The 17,336-nt window shown below is 40.1% G+C and overlaps 1 protein-coding gene across 3 annotated transcripts; it reads left to right on the top strand.

Moving 5' to 3' along the window:
- Positions 1-268: 268 nt before the first annotated feature.
- znf711 (ZFX family zinc finger ZNF711) lies at positions 269-15,346 on the top strand. 3 transcript variants are annotated; one of them, XM_039694230.2, is made up of 9 exons: positions 269-447; positions 1,617-1,703; positions 2,351-2,448; positions 3,043-3,474; positions 3,910-4,068; positions 6,802-6,939; positions 7,228-7,365; positions 8,801-8,932; positions 12,059-15,346. In XM_039694230.2, the coding sequence occupies exons 3-9, from the start codon at positions 2,373-2,375 to the stop codon at positions 13,234-13,236; spliced, it is 2,253 nt and encodes a 750-aa protein (XP_039550164.1). In that variant the 5' UTR covers positions 269-447; positions 1,617-1,703; positions 2,351-2,372; the 3' UTR covers positions 13,237-15,346. The 3 variants fall into 3 exon arrangements, with proteins under 3 accessions (XP_039550164.1, XP_039550165.1, XP_088990824.1); XM_039694231.2 differs by having other exon boundaries at positions 285-443; XM_089134698.1 differs by lacking the exon at positions 269-447 and adding an exon at positions 525-640.
- Positions 15,347-17,336: the final 1,990 nt, after the last annotated feature.

Here is a 17,336-nt window from a genome sequence, read left to right as displayed (position 1 = left end):
ATGTTTTAATGTTATCCAAACCAACCAAAATACATTTATAGTGTATGCGTCGTGTTGTTTGAGCGTGTAGAGGAGCACAAGTGTGAAACCAGATCTTTAATTCATTACACCATAACGCCACTTGCACCGTAACTTATTTAGGTAGATAGCGCAATGTTGTCGTATGAGGTGACGTAAAGCATGCCGCGCGTTCGCTCTGCCCCACCCGTTGCTGTTGTCAACGAACATTCTGATTGGCCGAGGCTTAGAAACGAGAAATCTGATTGGCGGAGGCGACGAATCGAGGAGCGTGATTGGCTCAGGCCTCAGGCCTGGGAAAGAGCGTTCGAGGATCCTCAAATGTACAGGCCGCAGTAGTGCTACCGTTGGAAAATTAACTATAATAAAATACGACAATTTCGAGGGGATCGGAAACTCATCAACGCTCTGAAGGCAGTCACGGAGTAGGTAAAGTGTTCTGGATTTGTGCAGCGTGTGTATGAAACGGTGGCCGTCGGCCCAGTCGGCCTGCGCGGGCCTGGTGTTGTGTTCAAGCGCGAGGAAGCGCCCAGCGCGCGCTCCTGCTAGCCGGACCCTACGCAAAACTAACGAAAATAAAACTAGCGTCTGGCTTTTGACGCATTTATCAGTCATATACGAAGTAAATACAGAAATTGCGTCTGGGTTGCGTGTTTTTGTGATTCCCTCGGTTGTGTTGTATTCAAATACATGTTGACATATTCGTTAGCTAATGCTATTAGCCGTTTAGCATGTGGTGTAATGGCGGAGGGCAAGATGGCGCAGTAACGCGGCTGCATTTGCGCAATCTGTCAACTACGTAAAGAACCGAATTCTCCTGGAATATTACAGTGAATTTCGAAACGTTGTATTTTGTAAAGGATTTTAACAGCACCGACTCCTTGCAACAATCCAAACTTTGTTTCGATTGACCTGTCACATGCACCAGTACGCCCAATTACTAAGCCTACTATGGAGAAGGTCTCTCATCTCACGAGTATATCAGAGTCATGTGGTAACGGACGGCACTGGTTGTTGCAGACATGTGACGGAATTAATATTAATGAGTCCACCTTTTTCGTAGTATGGTCAGATTACGCCATCATAACATAGACTAGAAAAAAAAAATAACAATCACTGTCATTACTGAAACTTTTTTCAGACATCAGGCAATCATTTAAAAATAAAAGCGTTATACTTCTGATACTCTTTTTAGTGACCGTAAACATATAACGTTAGTTATTAATGTTACTCAATTTCTCCTCACAAAAGAGATATGACGTCATATTGGAAACCTCCTTAAAGAATTGCTATGCTTATTAAGTTGTAATTACTAATAAAGTCTAATTTAATATTTACCGGTTATGATTAATTTATTATAATCAACCACTTTCTTGATATCACCTTAAATTTTGTGTTATATATATATATATATATATATAATGTTAAGAAATTACTGATAAACACAGTTTATATGTTTATAAATTATTTTTGTTAGCTCCACGTTTTATACTTGGAAATATAAAAAATTATAAAAGCTCTACAAATTATAAACAAATTGTTATAATTATATAAATGTTATATACATTTAATTTCATTGTCTCTTCTGTTTCTTTCAGACATTATCCAACCCAGATGCCAGATTCACAGTTTTTCTTAATATTTGTGACACTTTTATGTGAAGGGAACTACTGTCAAATGTGAAGGTTTGTTAAATGGCAGTTTTCACTCACAGTGTCATTTGCTTTGGATTCGAAAAGAAAACCTTTTTTTGAAAAATTATTCATATGAATTTAGTGTGCTGGATTGAATTTTCTGTCATTTTGTGTTGGGCTGCCCCCTAATATTAGACGAGAAGCGGCTTTGTCAACCAGAATTTCGTTAGTCAGTTAGTCGTAGAAAAAAAACTGTGTGTGAGGGACAGATCCTTAACGGTTCTTGTTGTCTAACTTTCATCAATCGACCTCAAATATGGCTCACCATTTAAAAAACACTGAAGTAGCAAAAGGTGCGTCCACTATAGGCTACTTCAGATGACGAGTCGGCATCATCAACTTCATCTTTGCAGCCGACACTGACTCGGAAAACACTAGTTTATTAATAAATAATTAAAATGTCTCCTTGCTATTTTTTGACACATTCATTATCATTTCTTTTGCTGGTGCTTTGCGGCAAGCTTTAGTGTATATATTTAAGTCATTTAAATTAATATAAACCTACAATTAGTCGACTAATGGCTTAAATGAATGGCTAGAAAAAATTTTAGTCAGGGGGTGGCCATAATTTCATGTAATAATTTATATTTAAATATCACATTCCTCATAGAGCAGTCCTATTTTTGTAATGTTTTCAGTATTGTGGAAAAATCCCAGATTATGGATCACGGCGGAGGGATCCTGGAGCTTCACAAGGATTTGAAAATGCCCCATACAATGATCATGCCAGATTTTGGTAAGGAACCGTAATTAAAATAATGAGTCAATTAATTTACTGATGTTTGGCCTATTTTAGGTTATGAGTTCTTACTATAATCAAAGTCTTACAAACTTATGTGTTTTTTTGTTTTGTTTTTTGTATTTCGCTGGATGTGGATAAATTCTGAGTGTTTACACCCTTTATTTTTTTAGGAGAGTATATTTACTCATATACTTATATTTAGGATATTTATTTATTAGTCTTTTTTCATTTATATTTAATGATATAATGTTTTTTGGTGTCTTTACACAATTTATCTTTGCAATACATAATTGCAATAATGTTTTGTTGTCTTAAGTGTAGTATTTGTTTTGTCTTGTTTATGCTGCTGTAATGTCAAAATTTCCCCTTATAAATAGTTTTTTCTTTTTCTTTTTTTTTTAATCTTTACTATATTAAATTGTTATTAACAATAACCTCACAGGAATCACTCTCATGCCTTTCCAAACCCATAAGACTTTGCATTTGGGGTGTGATGACAAACAAAAACAACCGAACAATATTTCTGAACCACCTCATTAAATGCTCTGTCAGTTTTGTACACTTGTGTTGTGCTATTCTCTGGTGCAGTCGCAGGGATGGGTGGCATGGCCCACATCGACGGCGATCACATAGTGGTGTCGGTGCCGGAGGCCGTGATGATCTCGGATGAGGGCATCATGCTGGAGGCCGACCTCGAAGCTGAAGTGGTGGAAGGGCCTGACATCTGTCACGAGGACGTCATCACCAGCGAGGGAGTGATCCTCTCCGAGTCTATCCTGGGGGCTGAGGTGGCCATCCAAGAGGCTCTGGAGACGGAGCCTGATCAGGTGTTCGTGGCGGACCTCATGTCACCTCACGATCAGAGTCCGCTGGATCACGACCTGGTGTCTGCAGAGGTCATGGTGTCCGACTCCGAGACCGTCATACAGTCACACGACGCCATGCCGTCTGATGTCGCTATTAAAGTGGACGATGAGGAGGATGTGAAGAGCACTTCAGAGGACTACCTCATGATTTCCTGTGAGTTTGCTTTTACATGCCAGCTTGGATGGGGCAATAAATCGGGGAATCGAGAAATTATTATTATAAAAATTTTCCGAATGCATCGCGATTCGTTTTTAACCTCAGATGTCATTAGAAACAGCCGTACTCTGCTGGCTTCGGACGCCTTACACACACCACTTGAACCTTCGATAAAATAATCATTTATAAAGTTCGAAAAGGTTGAAGCGAAAACAGGGGTGTTTGCAATGGGCTGTTTACATTAATCTCGCGACATCAGCCGAACGCACACGCGCTCTTCTTCGCGAGCATTTAAGAGTGTGGTTAAAAACTAGCCTAGAGCGCCATCTGCTGTTATAAAGTAAGCTCAGAATCGATTCGAGAGAGAATGGCGATGCATCGATTTATTGTCCCAGGATTGACCGCTATGTCTGATATCTGGCTTCTTTGCAGTGGATGAGGTTGGGGAAAAGCTAGACATTGGAGACGCCTCTTTAAAGATCAGTGCAGATGTGGGCCAAGACGACGACGGCTCGAAAGAGGACGAGTTCAGCTCTGAGGTCATCAAAGTTTACATCTTTAAGGCCGATGGAGATGAAGATGTGGAAATTGGTAAGGAACACATTTCAGATGTTTACCACAAGCTGATTGCTACTACTCATTCTCTCACTGTTACTGAGAGGCGTTGCCATATGGCAACAATTCATTTCTACTAATTTTCTACATCATACCTTGTTATTCAGAAAAAATACAATATATTTCACTATGGGAATTAAAAGGGCAGGCCTTAAACGGTTAATTCTCCCAAAAATGAAAATCATGATTCACTCACCCTCAAGATTGTATTCATCTGAAAGAAGAATGTCACATACACAAACAATCATTGGGTGCACTATCCCTTTAAGGTAGCCAATGATGAGTTGTTTGAAGTCACATGACATTTGAATGTTTCCTCAAACACTCTTTCCCACTGTTACATGGAAGATACCTGTTGAAATGCTTCAGAAATTGCTCTATTAACCTAATTTCTAAACATTTTGATACATCTTTGATAAGTAAATTAGATATTTTTATTCACAAATGAACTTTGTCTTGGATAGTTTTACTGCAAATTGAGAAAATATCAATGTTTCCATATGGCAACGCTGTACCACAGTGGAATTGCAGTAATGTATTTTCCCATTGGGATTTTTATTGATGGTAGCATCAACAATATGATTGCATTTATTAATTTATTTTTTATGTATAAATAAAAAGTAGATTTCTTCTTTTTAGAAAATTAATACAACAATATTTTACGGAAAGGGCAATAGGAAGAGTGCAGAGTTCGCTTTTCCATGAGATAAGAGTGAGGATGAGTTCGAAGTTTGTTTGTTATCGTGGCTTTGAACGATTACGTGATCGTGGCAGCCATAATTACGATTAGAAGTTTGATGAATCGTGCAGCCCTAGTGTAGAGTAACCTCTTATTCTACGTTCACACCGGACGCGAATCACGCGTCAAATTCGCGCCTGACGCGTCTAGTTTGACGCTTGATCACTTTGTGTTAATTCGCGTGTCAAGAGTGAAACTGACGCGCGTAAAAACAAAAGTTTGAAGCGAAATTTACTCACGTGACGCGTCAGAATCGAAATCCGTTGGCGGCCATTGTTTTTATGTCGACTGAGCATTCATCGAGAGAGTCACCACTCTGTATTTACTCTGGAGAGCAGAACAGCGGCGTGGGGATCATCGTCGCCGTATATTTGTGTCCACCGGACCCTTCAGAGCCGAACCGTTTGGCGAGTTTCACCATTTGCTCGCCCCAAGAGCTGCGCTGGATGACGGCCGCTGTCAGCGCTACTTCCACCTGTCCCGCGCCCAGTTTGATGACAAGTTGTCCCGCATCAGAGTGAGGATCACCCTCGCCCTCATCCACCTAATCTAGCTGTCATTTATTTTTGTTTTGATGATAAATAGAGCCAGCTTCCAAAAGTTATTAAAGGGTTAGTTCACCCAAAAATGAAAATGAAGTCATTAATTACTCACCCCCATGCTGTACCAACCCCGTAAGACCTTCGTTCGTCTTCGGAACACAAATGAAGATATTTTTGATTAAATTTGAGAGCTGTATAACTACCACATTGGCTCCTAAAGGACTGCCTCTTGACGGCCCAGAAAGTCAATGAAGAAAATGTTTAAATATCCCAAGTGACTACCGTGGCTCAACTATATGTTTATCAAGCGACGCGAATACTTTTTGTGCGAAAAAACAAACAAAAATAACGAGTTTATTCGACTATTTCTTTTCTTCCTTGTAGGCCAGAACGAGACTTCCTTAGATTTCCACGACGCATGCGCGAGATTTGCGATCTGCTCACACCAGCTTACACTACTTCAGATCGCAATTCTCGCGCATGCGTCGTGGAAATCTAAGGAAGTCTCGTTCTGGCCTACAAGGAAGAAAAGAAATAGTAGAATAAACTCGTTATTTTTGTTTGTTTTTTCGCACAAAAAGTATTCGCGTCGCTTGATAAACATATAGTTGAGCCACGGTAGTCACTTGGGATATTTAAACATTTTCTTCATTGACTTTCTGGGCCGTCAAGAGGCAGTCCCTTAGGAGCCAATGTGGTAGTTATACAGCTCTCAAATTTAATCAAAAATATCTTCATTTGTGTTCCGAAGACGAACGAAGGTCTTACGGGGTTGGTACAGCATGGGGGTGAGTAATTAATGACTTAATTTTCATTTTTGGGTGAACTAACCCTTTAACCTGTCCTGTGATTTTTTTTTTCTCACGTCCAGACACGAACTTATGCACATATGTTGATTGTCTTTACATCATAATACTATTTCATATAATCTAGATATGGAATGAATAACTTTCAATACAAAATGAACATGTCTCGTATATAGAAATAAAGTTTTAAGTGATAAAATATTTGCTTTGTTGTGCATAATCCAACCATGCATTTAGTCATATTACTAAATAATTTATTGAAGCATCCAGACACAAGCAGCTGGGCTCCTGATTGGTTAACGCGGCGTGAATTCACGCCAAAGTTCAGATTTTTCAACTCGGGCGGCAGACACGAAATGCGTCACAAATGGCACTAACTAAATCATTGGCGCTTAACGCGCCAGACGCTCAATTCGCGCCATCCGGTCTTCCGCGCCGCGCTCCATGCCTCATTCGCGCCACAGGCGCATAGCGCGTCTTTGCATTGACTTAACATGGAAATCATTCGCGCCTGACGCGCTATTCGCGTCCGGTGTGAACGTACCATTATGAGTAAATATCAGGGACATTTTGGTTCTCCATTCATGCCCTGTAAGATGAATATGTTTGTGTGGTGTTGTAGGCAGCACAGAGGTGGTAGCAGAAAGTGATTTCCCCAATGGGCACGCGGTGCTGGAGCCAGTGGTCTCAGGCCGGCTGCCCAGAGAGAAGATGGTCTACATGGCTGTGAAGGACGCCTGCCATGGAGACGAGGACATCAGTGAGTTATGCCTCTTTTTAAGAAGAGTTAAGGTCCTCGCACACTGAGTCCGAAATCCTCACGTTAAAAAATAAATATGGCCTCGCATTGTGTCAATCACTGCCTTAGAAACTTTCGTCCGTCATAAAAAAATTAGGATTGTGTTCAAGTTTCTGCATTTTTACCATCCGTAGCAAGTGTTTGTAGTGGTGTTTTGACTATTCACATCCACCGAATGACGAATAAGAAAAAATGAATACGGAAATTTCTATGTCAACAAATGTGCTTACGTTATACCCTGTCCTGTAGACTGTTCGGAGATGACTGACCAGGTGTATATGGAGGTCATTGTTGGGGAGGAAGAGGCTGCTGGGATAACAGAAGCACAACTGGAGGACACACCAGTTAACAAGAGCTTTGTTCCTGCGGCCTGGGCAACTGCTTATGGTCCTTCACTTTTTTGTTGCAGGCAGAGATACAAATTGCTTTGAATTAATAGTCCACCCAAAAATGAAAATCCTGTCTGAATTTGGAGCAGCACTACCATCCTACCCTAGTATTGGCCTGTAAATATGAATATTAGGGCTGTCAGTTTAACGCGTTATTAACGGAGTTAACGCAAACCCATTTTAACGGCGTTATTTTTTTATCGCGCGATTAACGTCTTTTTTCCTAGCAAACTTTGTAGTTTTTTCACATACTTTTGCAACAGGACGCGGCATGCGTCCTGATCCATTTCGGCGTCTCTCGCTCGTCATCCACTCAAAGCCGGCTCGCAAGCCGAAACGTGTGTGTGCGGCGTGCCTGTTGTTTTGTTTCCGTTCTAGCTAGATCCGCTTGTGCTTTGGTCGAAAAGCAATAAAACGTCCTCGCGCGGCGCAAGCCATATTGAATGGGTTTCAGAGCGCAGCACGAGGACGTTTTGTGCCGCACACACTCGTTTCGGCTTGCGAGCCGGCCAAATGTAACGTTTTGAGTGGATGACGAGCGCGAGACGCCGAAATGGATGCCGTTAGAAGATTCTGAATGGAAAGTTTACTTTTAAAAAGTTGCCAAATTGTCTCATTGACAAGACCAAAGTGAACTTTGTATTTTGTCGTTGTGAACCGAGCTATCATCATCGCAGCACGTCCAGTCTGAAACACCGCTTGATGATGGCCAAGCAAACACACACACACACACACACAGATGATGCGAATTCTCCACCCCCTCGTCAATATCAGGACCGTCAGTATTTCTTTCACCCTTTTATTGATGGACAGTGTTACATTGTGTGAGAGATTATTTATGTTCGTGTGAAATTGAACACTATTCCAATGTTATTTTCAATAATAATAATAAAAAACATTTGCACTAAACAAGCCAATCCACTTTTCCATGTTGATAAGAACATTAAAATGAGAAAAAATAATGTAACAAAAAGAAAACAAAAGATAATTTAGAATAGATAAAAATGTGCGATTAATCGAGAGTTAGTTATGACATTAATGCGATTAATCACGATTAAATATTTTAATCGTTTGACAGCACTAATGAATATATATTTAAGTCTTCTGAAGCCGTACGATAGCTCAGGGTCTCCAGAACATTTGTCAGCCGAATCCCTTTTCTTTGTGATTATTTGCACTGAGCCATATAGCCATTTCAGTTTTATTCCGATAAACAGTGCATCCATATTTATTTAATTTTTTTATTTGATTAATTATTGTCTTTTAAGCATTGTAAAACCCTGCGAAAACCGATGACAGAATTTTCATTTTTGGTTAGCTCTTGCTGTCTTAAAACTTAACATTTATAAAAAAACATTCTCCTTTCCTTTTAGTGCATTTATAGGGTGTAAATGTCCGATACAAACACCTTACCAGTCATGGCTTTCCTACAGGAAGCAGCCTAGAAAGTAAGAACGACACAGGCACTCCCTACCTGCAGATCTCTGACAGCATCAGCTCAAGCCGAGCTCTTAAGCAGAAGATCAAGAAGAAGAGGAGGGGAGAGACTCGCCAGTGCCAGACAGGTATGATCTTCTGCTAGTGCCAGAAACGGTTTTCAAAGGCTCACGAAACACCAAAAGACATTTTTTTCATTTTCAAAACACATCAATGTGCCCTCAACTCACACTGTTTTTCCCTCTCCGCTCAAATTTTAATATTCATTTGTCTGTATAATGAGTAGGTTTGTGTTGTACAGGTCTGTGTTTTATTTGTTGTCTCCCATCTTCCTTTTTTTTGCCATTTTTAATGTGTTTGTTTGAAGCCAGTGGTTATAAAAATTCTAATATTTAAGCGCATTTTTTTTTTATTGCACTTAAATAATCAAATACACAGAATTATGTCAAAATGGCCATCTTGGCAAGGATTCTAGTAAACAAAATTGGTTTTGTCTTAAAGGGTTAGTTGAAAATTATGTCATTAATGACTGTCCCAAGGCCGTCAGACCTCCGTTCATCTTCAGATACAGTTTAAGATATTTTAGATTTAGTCCGAGAGCTTACTGTCCTTGTCCAGAAAGGAATTAAAGACATCATCAAAGTAGTCCATATCACATCAGTGGGTTAGTTACAATGTTTTGAAGCATCCAAAATACATTTTGGTCCTAAAATAACAAAAACTAAGACTTTATTCAGCATTGTATTGTCTTCCGGTTCTGTTGTGGATCAGCGTTCAGTGATGCCGCTGACTTTAGACGCGGCTGATGTGTGTCTGGTGCGGCTGAGCTTCAGTTACAGTCTGAGGGAGATGCACGCTGTACAAAAATAATCTTCACAAACATGTTTAAGGATTTACATACAGAGGAAGACTTGCATTTATTGTCCAACCATATTTATTTGAACCCGAATACACGGATACGCCAGACACACGTCAGCAGCGCCTTACATCAGCAGCTTCACTGCGGACTCGTGAATGCGGATCCACAACAGAACCGGAAGACAATACAATGCTGAATAAAGTCTTAGTTTTTGTTATTTTTGGACCAAACTGAATTTCCGATGCTTCAAAACATTGTAATAACCCACTGATGTCACATGACTACTTTGATGATGTCTTTATTTCCTTTCTGGACAAGGACAGTATACCGTACATACATTTCTAATGGAGGGATGGAAAGCTCTCGGACTAAATCTGAAATATCTTAAACTGTGTTGCGAAGATGAACGTGAACAGTTGAGCGAAAACCGGATGTTTGTCAGTATATTAGATCTGTGCATTCGGTCTGAAAGTAACGGCAGCCTAATAAACCTGCTGCTCTCTCTGTCATTAATAATAATAAAACAACAAACGACAAACAGAAAATCACTTGCTGATCTTGACTGAAGAACCTTTGTAGCTTTAATAAGAATCAATGTTTTGAATTCACACAGCAATGACTAGCGTTTTATTTTTTGTTTTACGTTTTGATCATTCAATTCTGTAATGTTTTTTCAGGTAGGTCTATTTAACAGTAAATCACACTGTTTCATTTGCATTTTTGTTCTGTTGTATTTATTTGTCCTTTGTTCTTAATGTTCACTTGTCTTCAATAAGCGTGAGAACCTTTTACTTAGGCTAGTATTAGTATTTGATGTGATGCTGAACTTTTCTAATGGAAAATGTTGGCATTGTAACAACCGTATTTTCACAAATATATTGTGATATTATTATCGACTAGAAACTGAAGTGTTCATCTAACACAGAAACTAAAAAATGCAGTAAAATTTTGTTTTATTTTCAAACATATCATAATAAATGTCCAAATGTGATGTTCTGTTATATGTAGTTGACCCATTTTTAGTAAAAAGTAACTAATTCCGGTTAACCTTTATGTAATAAAGCAATGATACCAAATAATGATAGATTGAACAATAAGCATCACCATTGGGGCAGTGGGATGTTCTCGAGGGTGAACTTGACCTCTATATCCTTTAAAAAAGGAAGTTGGTGTCAGGAGCCATGTTTCCATCCACTTGTCAATCGAATTATCTGAAATTCGGTTAAAAAACTCATGCGGATAAAGCTGGTGAAAGTGTGTTTCCATCCAACGGCTTTAAAGCGAATAAAAACCTGTACGTAATGACGTCACATGCTGTTTTGCGATCAAATTGGTATATCGAATTGATTTGAGACATTTTAAGGTGTTTCCATTTATTTTCGCACTGAATCAAACAACATTCAAGCAAACTTTTGCGAACAAAGTTTTGTTAGACAAAACGGATCGCGCCATCTACCAAAAATGATCAATATTTCACAAGTTGAAGGCTAATAATGCTTATGTGCCAGCTGATTGCGACATATGAATGGGATAATGTATGCGAGGCGGTTGTTGGTTGTATTCGCTATAACAACCGCTCGTATATTATCCTGCTTATTAGCCTACATATAAATCAACCAAATAAATCAATAATTTGACACAAAATATTGACTTAAAAACGAGTTTATTGATTTAAAAACGAGTATTGCTTCTGCTAAAGAAAATAGTCTGTTCCGTCTCTGAACTGCGTCCATAGCAACGGTGTGTTATACTAGAAGCGCCGCAGTCTGTTAACTAGAAATAACAGACCACATTCTACATTACAATTCAACCAAGCCACGTAAAAACAAGCAAAACTAACCTAAGAAAACAGCGACGCTATAAACATTGCTATGATGATGACGATGCACGTATGCCCGACGACAGCGGAGGTGACTGTGGTGTGGGAACGACAGCGCTCCATCAGTTCTGGGAGATCGTGGTTCACGGAAACCCTTTGGTTGAAGCATCTTTTTGCTTTGTCCACTTACATCTGTCTTTGTTGACATCCGCCATGTGTGCGCAAACAGACTGGCCGGAAATGAACTCGTCTTCTGACGTGTTGCAACCATAAAAGGGCATAAAACTTAATCGCAATTCATTATTTATTCGGCAAATAACGTTTCCATCAGCTTTTATCGCATTAGCCGTATATCGATCAAGAGAAAATCCGATGAGACCGAACGCATTTCATTTGAGTCGATTTTCATGAAATTTCATCGAATTTTACTGTTTCCATAAGGCATTTTTCATTCGATATCACTTAATTCGGATAAAAACGTGTCGATGGAAACATGGCTAGTGTTTCAAAAGTGTTTGTCTCGCCATTAAAGAAGTCAAATGTCGCCAATTTTCAGCATGTGCTCCTCTCTTTTAGCTGTAATCATTGGTCCCGATGGGCAGCCCCTGACCGTCTACCCCTGCCACATCTGCGGCAAGAAGTTCAAATCACGGGGTTTCCTCAAACGCCACATGAAGAATCACCCGGACCACATGTTCAAGAAGAAGTACCAGTGCACCGACTGCGACTTCACCACCAACAAGAAGGTGAGTTTCCACAACCATCTGGAGAGCCACAAGCTCATCATTAAGAACGAGAAGATCCCCGAGTACACGGAGTACACGCGGCGCTACCACGAGGCCAGCCCGCTCAGCTCCAACAAGCTCATCCTGCGTGACAAGGAGCCCAAGCTGCACAAGTGCAAGTACTGCGAGTACGAGACGGCCGAACAGGGACTCCTGAACCGCCACCTGCTGGCTGTGCACAGCAAAAACTTTGCACACGTCTGCGTGGAGTGCGCCAAGGGCTTCCGCCACCCTTCTGAGCTCAAGAAGCACATGCGGACCCACACGGGCGAGAAGCCCTACCACTGCCAGCACTGCGACTTCCGCTGTGCCGACCAGTCCAACTTGAAGACTCACATAAAGAGCAAACACGGGACCGAGCTGCCCTTCAAGTGCGGCCACTGCCCGCAGGCGTTCGCGGACGACAAGGAGCTCCAGAGGCACACCGAGATTTTCCAGGGTCACAAGACTCACCAGTGTCCGCACTGCGAACACAAAAGCACCAATTCCAGCGACTTGAAGCGTCACGTCATCTCGGTGCACACCAAAGACTTTCCACACAAGTGCGACGTGTGCGAGAAGGGCTTTCACAGACCCTCCGAACTGAAAAAACACGCCGAGACGCACAAGGGGAATAAAGTACACCAGTGCCGGCACTGCGATTTTAAGACTTCGGACCCCTTCACGCTGAGCCGCCACATTCTGTCCGTTCACACCAAGGACTTGCCGTTTAAATGCAAGCGGTGCAAGCGCGGCTTTAGGCATCAGAACGAACTTAAAAAGCACATGAAGACTCACAGCGGTCGCAAGGTCTATCAATGCCAATATTGTGAGTACAATACCACGGACGCTTCGGGTTTCAAACGGCACGTCATATCCATCCACACTAAAGAGTATCCGCACAGGTGTGACTATTGCAAGAAGGGTTTCAGGCGGCCGTCGGAAAAGAACCAACATATAATGCGACATCATAAAGAAACCCTACTATGACGCTCTTTCATCCCCCAAAACAAGATCCGACGCCCCACAGCCGCATATGTCGACCTTCTTATTTAATGTTCCGCTCGTAGGTAAAGAAACAATCAAAACGGAGACGTGTAACAGTGGTCTCTCGCAGGCCAAAAAGTCGAGCAAACAGTCATTCAGGGTCTCAAATGCCTATATTTTTATATCCACTTTGCCGCAAGCAAATCACATCCTCTAATAAAGGGATGGATCACCCAAAAATGAAAAATTGGTCGTCATTTACACACTCTCATGTTGTTTCAAACATTTATGACTTTCTTTTGTAGTGTCGTTCAAGGTTCGAAAAGGATGACAAATCCCAATATAAGTGTCATAAACAGAGACTTTGTGGCACGTTTGTCTTGTCATCAATGATGTTGTGTTTCAATGGGACAAAATGACATGGGTTCGGAATAACATGAGGGGAGTTTTCTTTTATGGGTGATCCATTCCGGGTCCAGGCCTTAGTCAGGATGAACGCCATATTGAATTTTACGCAGATGAAAACACGGCCAGACTTAAAGTCTTTACAATGACGTTCACTGTATAAAGATCCTAAAACTAGCAACTTTCACAAAGTTTTATGTCTGCCCCACAGCCTTTATTTAAAAAAAAACTAAAAGGAAATATGGCGCTAGCCTGACTACGGTCTCACTTTCATTAGGTGTATTTTACTGACTGGTATGTCCAGGTTTTACTGTACCTTTTACCATTTTGTAGCCGTCATGATGTTAATTTGAGCAATTTCTTTTGTGGTATCTGAAATCGTACGATTTAAGCCAGTGCGTCTTTCCATTTGCTCTGTGCGATCCTAGTGTCTTGAGCGCTCCTTCACGAATCAAACTTTCCGAGTACCACTACAAAATTCAATGTTTATGTAAAACGAAACGTTACCAACATGGCGGACATGCACATACTGCCAATTATTTCGGATCTCCTGCGTCATGCCTTACATGTATTTTGTTTTGCACTGAATTCAGTATGAATCGGGTTGTGAATATTTTTTAACACGTTTCAGTCGTGCTATGATAGATGTATACATTAACAAATGCAAATCACATTAAGAGCACCTTTTCCTTCTTAAAAGTCACTTCTGCGTTATTTATTTTTTAGTGGGTGGGCAAACATAGACACATCATCCTAAACCAGAAGCCATCCAACTCGCCGCCAGTAAAAGACCTCAGCGATCATGTCTCGATAACTAGCTCTAATAATTGGCGTAGCTATGGACTTGTAATATGACTAGTTAACATCAGCATCCAGCAACTGTAGTACTTCACGGCGTACCGTACATGGTGGATTTCCTTCATGGGTGGAGGTCGGAGAAAGGCCTGTACTTGCTAATCATGTTTTTATTGTCAGACTTGCTAATGTAACTCCAGTGTTGTCATGTAAAAGCCTCCATTCATAAGGACAAAAGGTGTTTTTAAGATAAATTAAAGTGGATGATTGAAAACGATTAGTTATGTTTCTTGAAATTACAAACCGCCACTTCTAAAGGTTCGTCGTCTGCACAGAAAGAAATATCACTAAAGTTTCAGCATAATACATGTTGTAAATCGTGCTTTTGTGATGGACATCTTCATTGACAATTAAATTGGTTGTTTTATGTTAGGGGCAGTGAAACAGAAATTTTTTTTTTTAATTGAAGTAATTCGTTATCATTTGATCCTTGGGACCTTATTTATGTGCTCAATTACATGATGTCTTCAGACTCTCAGGTAGAGTTGTCAAAAGTACCGACTTCGGTACTGAAATTAAAAATAATGTGGACACCAGCGTTTTGAGGACTGTTGAACTTAAAGGAGTAGTTCACTTTACTGATAATTTACTCACCCTCATGTCATCCAAGATGTCCATGTCATTCATTCTTCAGTCGAAAAGAAATTAAGGTTTTTGATTAACATTCCAGGATTTTCTCCATATAATGGACTTCAATGGGAACCAAACGGTCCAAGTTCCAAAAGACAGTTTTAGTGCAAATTGTTCAATGGGCTTTAAACGATTTCAGACGATGAATAAGGGTGATCAGAATGAACGAATCTTTTCCAGAGTCAACTTCGTTTGTTGAATGAACCAAACACGAAAAAAAAGATTTGTTCATTTTGATGAACGAGTTCGAACAGGAGAGTCACGAACGCGCATCACAAAACAGAGCAAGGCGACCATTTGAGCTAAAACTTAAACTTTGTTATTTATTTATTTTTTATTTTAAATTAAGCGATTGTTTCGCTTGATAAGACCCTTATTCATCGTCTGGAATTGATTAAAGCCCTTTGAACAGTTTGTACTGAAACCTTGAACTGTTTGGTTACCAGTAAAGTCCATTATATGGAGAAAATCCTGGAATTTTTTTCATCAAAAACCTTAATTTCTTTTCGACTGAAGAAAGAAAGACATGGACATCTTGGATGACATGGGGGTGAGTAAATTATCAGCAAAAGTTTTTTTAAAAGTGAACTACTGCTTTAAACACCTGATTGGCTATCGTGTTCACGCGCTGAACATTGGCTACAATGATCAATGCTTCCAAAAAATATTGTAAATAGAAATCTTTGACGCTTTAGCCAATTAGAGACTGATATATGTTCAGCGTGTGAACACAACGGCCAATCAGAGGTGTTTACGAATCCGTTCAACAGCGCTCAAAATGCCAAATGGGAAATGGTCAAATTTTTTTAAATGTCAGTATCGAAGTCTGTACTTTGACAACTCTACTCTCAGGCTGTCATTCATGAATCACAAGGAGAACTCTGCTTGTGTGTGTGTGTGTGTGTGTGTGTATATAGTTTGTATAACCATTCTTGCGTAAATTGATGCACTGATTAGATCGTTTTATGAGCGATTCACAAACTCATTCTGCTCGTGTTTTGTGAATGAGGTCCGTTACTCTTGTGGCTTCTTGAATTATAGCTGGAAACTCACCTGTACAGGCAACGGTTCGGCAGAAAACAAGTGTATGCGAGCAGTCTAGATGTTGCTGTGTTTGTTACAGTTGTGGTTGGAGATCAACATTCTTCATGAAAATAAAATCTTTTCGTTATTGACGACAGGTGGACTACTGGTGAGGAGGAATCAAAATAAATGCTTTTCAAAAAGGATTCTTTTGCTTTCAGAAATGTTCACACTCAGGTATTTCCTTGACATTTAGCAAAATAGCACTTTTCAGATGTAACCCAATTAACACAAGTCTAAATAATTCAATGGAAGTCGTTTTAATCTGCTTATTATAAGTGTTGTATTATGCCATTAAAGTTAATCATAAATACTCTTGTCACTGTTCTGTAAGCTTACTATGTGTGTGTCTCATTCAGTGTGTCCCTGGTTCAGTAGTCCGGGCTCATTTTGAGGGCCCTCAGTCGCTGAATCCTTCATGTGGTTAAAGTCCCCGTGAACCGGAAGTTGCAAACGATTTTTCTCCAGTGCTGTGACGTATTTCCAAGTGAAACGGAATATTGAACAGAGGGCAGGGTTTTACTCTAGCGCTCCTCCTCTCCATCTCTCGCTCATAGCAAACTAACGGTTTGAGGGGAGTGGTTAAGCGTTTCCCCACCCAAACTGTGAAACCTACGTCATCAGAAAAAGAAACCGTTCCAGACCGGAAGTAACTTTTCAGATTTTGATTAAAGATTACCAAGGTAAAATATATATTTTAAATATATTTTTACTTGCACGGATTAATTGTTCACCACAAGACTAGTAATATGCGCTAACAAAGTAAATAGGTTCAATTTTGATTTCACAGGGACTTTAAAGTGTTTGCTCTCTAAAAGAATCCTACAATTGAGGATCACTATGTTTCCTAAACAGAAATCCTGAAGTACGGAACAAATTGGCACTCGATAGACATCATGACATGTGATGGAAGATTTGAAAACACAAACTGTTATTGAATCTGCATGAACACCTGGCTAGACAGGTAGTGCATTTAAAGGAGTATTTCACTAAAAAAAACTTTTGCTGATAATTTACTCACCCCCATGTCATCCAAGATGCCCATGTCTTTCTTTCTTCAGTCGAAAAGAAATTAAGGTTTTTGATGAAAACATTCCAGGATTCTCTCCATATAATGGACTTTAATGGGA

Source organism: Pimephales promelas, chromosome 9, assembly GCF_988280905.1.
Source record: "Pimephales promelas chromosome 9, fPimPro1.hap1.1, whole genome shotgun sequence".
Lineage (NCBI taxonomy): Eukaryota > Metazoa > Chordata > Actinopteri > Cypriniformes > Leuciscidae > Pimephales > Pimephales promelas.
Note: the sequence above shows the minus strand (reverse complement) of the source record. Positions and strands in the feature narration are given on the sequence as shown.

Coding starts and splice junctions, on each gene's coding strand:
- znf711 (XM_039694230.2), top strand. CDS start 2,373: ATGGATCACGGCGGAGGGATCCTGGAGCTTCACAAGGATTTGAAAATG. Junction 7,366..8,800: donor GGCCTGGGCAACTGCTTATG/GTCCTTCACTTT, acceptor GCTTTCCTACAG/GAAGCAGCCTAGAAAGTAAG. Junction 8,933..12,058: donor GACTCGCCAGTGCCAGACAG/GTATGATCTTCT, acceptor CCTCTCTTTTAG/CTGTAATCATTGGTCCCGAT.